Raw genomic sequence first — 8,333 nt, 5'->3', positions numbered from 1 at the left:
GTTGCAGGAATCTGGATATCTAGTGAGCGACGGAGGCTCGTTCAAGTAGTTCCTGATCCAATACATGAATGGCTATGATAAATGGGATCTAAGAATATTAGTTCTAATCTCTTTTGTTTGCCATTATTTACTCATGCACGGTGGAGGATCAAGGAAAGTTGATTATGATACTTACAAAATTATTTGGTCATTATATATGACCTCAGAATGGGTATTAAGTTTATCACTAGGTATTATCTCCAACAAAGTAGGAGAACAAGTTGGAGAAAATGATAACAATCAGGCTCTTGTAGCATTTTGGAGCACAATATTGTTAGTTCACATTGGTGGTCCACTGACCATTACAGCTGAAGCGCTAGAAGACAATGCTTTGTGGCCCAGAATGTGAAAAGCGGTTCGAGCTATGAGCAATAAGGGATGAACACTGAACATTCAAGAACGAAGGAAGAGAGCTTCTGAACTCTGAATTCTTGATGTGAATTGCAGAGAGTGAAAACTTGATTAGTGAATCTCAATTCCAAATGTTACAGGTTCAGCTATATATATAGAGTCAATATCACTAACTAACTATCCTACTTGGCATAAATACAACAACAAGCAGTTACTTAACAAGAAAAGATAACTGCCTAATTAATTCTATATAGAGGAGTGTAAGGTGTGAGTAGAAGAGGGTGAGATCTGAAGGCATAGAGTTGGTTCACACCCCCCCCTCAAGGTTGGGCTTATGAAGATCACATAAGCCAAGCTTGGAGTGACAGGAGGAGAAAGGTGCAGGGGAGAGGACTTTAGTGAAGATATCTGCAGTTTGGTGTAATGTAGAGATGGGAAGGAGCTTGATAACTTGTGCTTGAGCCTTGTCGCGCACTATATGGCAATCAGCTTCTATGTGTTTGGTACGTTCGTGAAACACCGGATTCGCCGCAATGTGCAATGCGGATTGACTATCACAGTAGATAGCTGCTGGTTTGAGGATTGACACTGTGAGATCCTGAAGGATGAAGACGATCCATTGAGCTTCACATGTTGAGGCAGCCAAGGCTCTATACTCGGCTTCAGCGAAAGAGCAAGCAACAGTAACCTGTTTCTTGCTCTTCCATGTGATCAACGTAGTACCCAGAAAAAAACAATAACCAGATATGGACCTCCTCGTGTCAGGGCAGGTGGCCCAGTCACTGTCTGAGAAGCCGGTGAGCTGCAAGTCTGATTCGGTTTTGAATAAAAGGCCCTGGGCAGGAGCTAATTTCAGATACTTCAGGACTCTTAGAGCGGCTTGGAAGTGTTTATTAGTGGGGCAATCAAGAAACTGACTTAGCTTTCCAACAGCAAAGCTAATTTCGGGTCTTGTATTGGTTAGGTATAAGAGTCTTCCTAGCAGTCTTCTATATTCACTAGCATTTGGCATTGGGTCTCCAGACTCTTTAGAGAGATGAGAAGTGTAATCCATAGGAGTTGAACAACTCTTGGATCCAAGCATCCCATATTCTTCCAGTAGATCTAGGCAATATTTTCTTTGATACATTGCTATTCCTCTCTTGCTTCGAGCAAACTCAAAACCGAGAAAGAACTTCAATTCTCCAATATCTTTAATTTTGAAGAGGTCATGAAGATGTTGCTTCAAAGCTGTGATTTCTTTGATGCAGTTTCCCGCAAGCACCAAGTCATCGACATAGACTATCACAGCTGTGAATCCAGAACCAGTAACCTTTGTGAACAAACTGTAATCATGTTTTGACTGAGTGTAGCCAAATTTGATCAAGGTGTGAGCTAATTTTGAGTTCCACTGTCTGCTGGCTTGCTTTAAGCCATAGAGTGACTTCTCTAATTTGCATATCAGCTTTGGATTGGACACATTCAAGCCAGGGGGTGGTTTCATGTAGACTTCCTCTTCAAGATCTCCATGTAGAAAAGCTGTGTTCACATCCAACTGGTGGACGAACCAGTCTTTGGCAGCTGCAACGGCTAGAAGAATCCTCAAAGTGTTCATTTTCACTACGGGACTAAAGGTGTCGGAATAGTCTTGCCCTGGAATTTGGGTGAAACCCTTTGCTACCAGTCGGGCTTTGCATCTTTCAACACTTCCATCAGCCTTAAGCTTGGTCTTAAAAACCCATTTGCATCCAATTGCATGCTTGCCAGCTGGTAAAGTAGTGAGTGACCAGGTTCGGTTTTCATCAAGAGCAGCAAGTTCTGATTTGATAGCTTCTTGCCAACAGGGATACATCACAGCCTCCTCATAAGTTTTGGGATCTGTGTTGGTGATCAAGGCAATGGAGAATTTTCTTTTGTTTTCGGATAGACCATGATAGGACAGAACATGAGAAAGAGGGTACCTACTTGAAGTTGGTGGTGTAGTTGAGCTAGTAGTTAGAAAACAATGATAATCCTTTAGGTAGGAAGGGCGTTTTCTTTCTCTGTGAGGTCTTTCAACAATCGGGCCAGCATTATGAGGAATGTGAGGTGCAGCAGTATCTTGTTGGTTGTATGGTGTGTTTGGTGCACTGATTTGTGGTGAATTGGCCACTTGGCCTTGTGGTGCTATGTCTGGATTTGTGAAGCTGTGATAATGAGATGCAGAGTGTGTTGATGGTGTATTGAAAGGAGTGGTGTCAGAAAGAAGAGGGTCAGATAATTGAGTTGATGATGCATGACACTTTTGGGAAAGTTCTGAATTCTGTGTATTGCACAAAGGTAAAGTGTTCTCATAGAAAACTACATCTCTTGAGAGAAAAATTTCTTTGGAATATAGATCATATAAAATGTACCCTTTTACTCCTTGTTTGTAGCCTAAGAAAATGCATTTTCTAGCTCTTGGGTCGAGCTTTTTTCTATTAGCATGAATGGTTGCAGCAAATGCTAAACATCCAAAGACCTTGAAATTGTGTATGTCCGGTAGTTTTTTGTGAAGAATTTCATAAGGGGATTTATTTTTCAAAATATTGCTGGGAATTCTATTGATGATATATATGGCATGAGCGGCAGCATAATGCCATAGTTTCTTTGGTAAGTTTGCATGAAACATAATTGCTCGGGTTACTGCCAAAATGTGTTGGTGTTTCCTCTCAACTATGCCATTTTGTTGAGGGGTTTCAACACATGTGTTTTGGTGTATAATACCCTTTTCTGCATAGAATTCAGTTAGTTTGAACTCAGCTCCATTGTCTGATCTAACTTGTTTAACAGCTTTGTTAAACTGAGTTTGAACTAACTGAATAAAATTTTTAAGCAGTGTGGCAGCTTCAGATTTATGTTTCATGAAAAATAGCCAACAAAATCTACTTTTATCTTCCACTATTGTGAGAAAGTATTTGTGTCCAGCAGTGGAATTAACATTAATTGGTCCCCATATGTCTATGTGCACTAAATCAAATATTTCTTTTGACATAGACATGCTTATTGGAAATGGAAAACGCTTTTGCTTAGCATAATGACAAGATTCACAAGGACTGGTACAAAAATCAGATTTATTGATGAAATTGTAATTTTGTTGCAATACAAGAATTCTGTCATTTGGTAAGTGACCTAGTCTAAGATGCCATAAGTTTGAGGTACTTCTATTCTTATTGTCATGCAACTTATTACTATTGCTAAGATGTTGTGTTTGTGGTGTGAAGAATGCTGCTGCAATTGCTGGTCTTAGTTGAAAGTTCCTTACAGATTTTAGGTCTTCAAATGCATAAAGCCCCTTCCTTTGCTCAGCTACACCAATCATCTTCGAGGAAAGGCAGTCCTGGATCTTGCAACATTTTTCATCAAAGACAAATTCACATTTGAGCAAGTTAGTCGTTTTGGAAACAGATATGAGATTAAACTTGAAACTTGGAATGTACAAGACCTTTGTGAGAAAAAAGGTTTTGGAGAAAATTATAGTCCCAGCTGTTGAAGTAATGGTACTGGTTCCATCTGGCATCCTAACAAGTATGGGTTCTATTTTATGTAATGAGTGAAAGGACTCTAAACAGTATGCTACATGATCGCTCGCTCCTGAGTCAATCACCCAGGAGCTAGGTTTAAAGGTTGAAATAGACATGGTATGAGTAATACCTTGATGAGAGGGTAATGTGACAATTTGGTTGATGGCATGTTGAGGCTTGTGTGTATCCAAAGACGGCTGTTTCAAGAGAGCTAGCAAGGCATGCTTCTGTTCCCTTGTGAATTCCAGTTCTGCACTACTGTCCTCTACTAGCTGGTCATCACCGATTCTTGCAAAATTCTCGTCATCAGTGATAGCATTGTTGATTGCACTGCTTTCTTGTTTGAGGTGAGGAGGTAAACCATGCTTCTTGTAGCATGTGTCGATTAGATGGCCAGTTTTCCCACAATAGGTACAGACTTTTGTTCGTCCTCTTCCTCTGCCAGCAGTTCTTCCTCCCCTGCCTCGGCCCCTTCCTCCTTGTGTTGAGGGTTGATATGGAGCAGCACTGTTCATCAAGATTTTGTTTTCAGTGAGGGGTTCACCACATTGGAACTGTCTTTCTTGTTGCAAAAGCAGTGAAAAAGCTTGTTCAATGCTTGGTAAAGGTTGCATCAGCATTATTTGTGACCTCACTATCGCATATTGTTCGTTCAAGCCTCTGAGAAAGCGAATGATATAGGTCTCATCTCTGTATCCTCTCATAACAGTTCCACATGTACAATTCCCATTCTTGCAATGTATGCAGTTAGGTAGGGGCCTAAAGTTCTCCAGCTCTTCCCAAATACTTTTCAGCCTGGTGAAGTAGTCGGTCATGTTCAAATCACCTTGCCTCAGAGTGAACATTTCTTCTTCCAATCCTGCTACCTTGAATACATCTCCTTGAAAATATCTGTGTTTCAAATCTTTCCACAGATCTGAAGCGACATTGTGCCACATCACGCTTTGTGCTATGTCGGGACTAAGTGAGAGGGTGATCCAGGAGATGACGTAGTCGTTGCATCGTTCCCACACTTCAAACAAAGGATCTGTTGGTTCTGGTTTACTGATGCTTCCATTCACAAACTTGATCTTGTTCTTTGAGCTTAGTGCACGCAGCATGGCCCTCTCCCAACTGTGATAGTTGTTTGAGCCTAAAACCATGGAGATTAGCGGTGAACCAGGACTCTCACCTGGATGCAGATAATAGGGACTTGTCGGATCTACGATTGAAGAGGCATGAGTTCTTGGTGATTGAGTCTGATTGATTTGTTGACTAACCAGACTCGCTAGGGTTTGAAGATCGATTCCGGAAATTGTCGTATCGGGAACCGGATTTGGTGGACGATTAGTCATTGATCGAGAATTGAAAGGAGAGAGGAGTTCTTGATCAAGATTTTGAGTGCCAGAAATCGAATAGATGATCAAATCGAATCAAGAAGAGAAAGAATCACCGTAATTGAAAAGGAGAAAGAGATCGATTAGAGATCGATGAGGTATGGATTCACTAACTCTTCACCAACAGTTCAAGTTCTTCAACCTTACTCCACGCTCACCGCACCATGTGAAAAGCGGTTCGAGCTATGAGCAATAAGGGATGAACACTGAACATTCAAGAACGAAGGAAGAGAGCTTCTGAACTCTGAATTCTTGATGTGAATTGCAGAGAGTGAAAACTTGATTAGTGAATCTCAATTCCAAATGTTACAGGTTCAGCTATATATATAGAGTCAATATCACTAACTAACTATCCTACTTGGCATAAATACAACAACAAGCAGTTACTTAACAAAAAAAGATAACTGCCTAATTAATTCTATATAGAGGAGTGTAAGGTGTGAGTAGAAGAGGGTGAGATCTGAAGGCATAGAGTTGGTTCACACAGAACCTTTCTTCTATGGATATTACAATCAATTAGAGTACTTTACATTATTCTATTGGCTTGGAAAACCAACTCTTGGCTTTCATACTTTAGCAGTGGCATGCTTGTTGTTGGTTTTATCAAATGTGGGGAGAAAACCTGGGCTCAATATAATGCAAACATCCATATTGATAAAAAGTTCACAGAGAAATCTGATGAATCCATTTCAAATAGAAATAATAATGAATCAACAATGGACTTTCCAAAAGATCCTCGAAAATTATTTGAACATTTCAAGCTCTTCTTCTTTAGTCTCTTTAAGGATTTAGTCCTAAGTTTCGAAGATCTTGAGCGAGAGCAGTCTCGTTTTCGAAATTTGGACCATAAAAAGGCTTTTGAATTTGTGGAGATCCAACTTTGGTATGCCTACGATGTTTTCTACACCAAGGCCTACGTAATATTTACTCGTAGGGGTAAAACATTGTGTGCTATTACTGCTTCCATCACTATCACAGTGTTCATTTGCTTCTGCATAGTTCAGGACACAACAATGCACAGGATATCAAAGGTAGATCAAGTTATTACGTGGCTACTGGTGGTTGGAGTTGTACTTCAAGAACTTGTCACTATAGGAAAACTACTATTATCAACATGGAAGGTGAGGATGCACCCTGTGGATATTCCTTTTTTTGAAAAGTGGAGGGGACTGAGGAACTGCAACTTAATAAATTTTTGTCTGCGATATAACCTATATTATTGGAGTTTAGAGGACATAAAGTCACGTCTTTTTGACAAAGTAGATAGAACTTTCAAAGTAAATGAAATATTGACAAAAAATATATTTGACTACTTGTTAGCCAAATCAAGTTCAACCTTACAACAATGCACAGGTAAGAATGGGATGAATTTTGCCATTATGGAGTCTGGTCTCAAGTCCATAGAATGGACCAAACATGTAGAATTTCACCAAAGCATTCTCACATGGCACATCGCCACAAATCTATGCTATCATGGAATTGATGATGTTGAAGGACTTGGACAAACCGTTAAAGATAAGGTGGACAACAGTAGGAAGATTTCTGATTATATGTTGTATCTTCTAATCATGCAACGTCACATGTTGCCTATAGGGAGAGGGGTGATCACTGCTCCTGCCACATTCACTGAAACATCAAAACTTTTTCGAGAATTGAAGGTAGAATCTGATAATGTGCGTGAAGCATGTGAGAAGTTGATGCAGTTTGATAAAGAAAGGAAAAGAGTCCGACCCGGCTCTGCTCTATTCGATGGATGCAGCCTTGCGCGCTCTCTCATAAATGAAATGGAAACTGTAAGGAGATGGGAGTTCTTGGAGGCTATGTGGATTGAGATACTTGGTTATGCTGCCACACAATGTAGGCCGGAACAGCATGCCCAGCAACTGAGAAAAGGGGGAGAGTTTCTCTCTCAAATTTGGCTTCTCATGGCTTATCTTGGTCTCATTGAACAATTCCATGTCCATTCTTCCTCCTCAAAGGACCAGTCCACTCATCATCACATTAATCAACAAGAACAAGGTATAAAATTCGAAAACTTTCAATTTTCCATGGATGATTCAAACTATTTCTATTGTTTCATATTTAATATATATGCCTTGGTAGCAGCTATGAGTATTGAATCTAAGACCTTATGTATTCTATCTAAATCCGGTATCGTTAGACCAATTAGAGTGGCTTTCTTGGAAATTTTGAGTAAAAATGTAGAATAACAAACAAAGAAATAAAATAATCTGGTGAAAAATAATCAAGCTTTTAATATACCAGTTCATTAAAATCTCATGTTAATGCACTATTACTGAGCTATCTGAATAACATTCATGTTTTATTTAGTATTTGTCCAGTTTTAAAGAACTAGAGTACATCGTACATTTCTTTTTTTTATGTGTATATTTTATTTATTAAAGGATTTTGGACTAAACTATTTGATGGCTTTTTGGAAAGGAAACAATGATGAAAGACTTCAAATACCTGAAGATAGAACTGGGGAAGGAGAAGTCAATGATATTGAAGAAGAGATTCCTTGAGTTAATTGTTCCATTGTACTTGTTCTTCTTTCAATCTATTTTTTTCGTGTGATTATGACAAACTTGGACCAATATTATCAACAGCTTGTCTCTATCTGTCGTGTAATGTTATAATTCTTGGCTTGGAAATTGGATCAAATATGTATTGTTTCTAGTTTATTTTGGATCAGAAGCTGAATTCTATGCTATATATTTAACTGATTAATGCTTGTAGAACCGGTAAAGTGAGAATTGAAGGGCTAAGCTGAATGCTTCTCTAGTTGTTAGTAGTAAAAGCATTAAATCTTGGAAATGAGATTAGCAAGCATAAAAAATGCGATACATATAAAGTTGAGACTTGAGATCACTTCATAAATGTTAATGGTAGGAAGTAAAGAAAAGAAACCTTATTTTGCCGCTTAATAACTTGTGTAATTAGGTGCCTCTGTTAGAATCTTTATATGGGAAAATTAATCTTATATTTAGAGATTAATAATATATTTTAGGAAATAGTTTGACTAGGGAATCAATAAAATTGTAGT

General features: G+C 38.9%; 1 protein-coding gene across 1 annotated transcript; it reads left to right on the top strand.

Annotated features, from left to right (window-relative positions):
- On the top strand, positions 5,859 to 8,104 carry LOC110268987. The gene is made up of 2 exons (XM_021116188.1): positions 5,859 to 7,306; positions 7,730 to 8,104. Exons 1-2 carry the CDS (start codon positions 5,872 to 5,874, stop codon positions 7,810 to 7,812), a joined length of 1,518 nt encoding a protein of 505 aa, XP_020971847.1. The 5' UTR covers positions 5,859 to 5,871; the 3' UTR covers positions 7,813 to 8,104.

The sequence above is a fragment of the Arachis ipaensis genome, chromosome B02 (assembly GCF_000816755.2).
Source record: "Arachis ipaensis cultivar K30076 chromosome B02, Araip1.1, whole genome shotgun sequence".
NCBI classification, from domain to species: Eukaryota; Viridiplantae; Streptophyta; class Magnoliopsida; order Fabales; family Fabaceae; genus Arachis; species Arachis ipaensis.
Note: the sequence above shows the minus strand (reverse complement) of the source record. Positions and strands in the feature narration are given on the sequence as shown.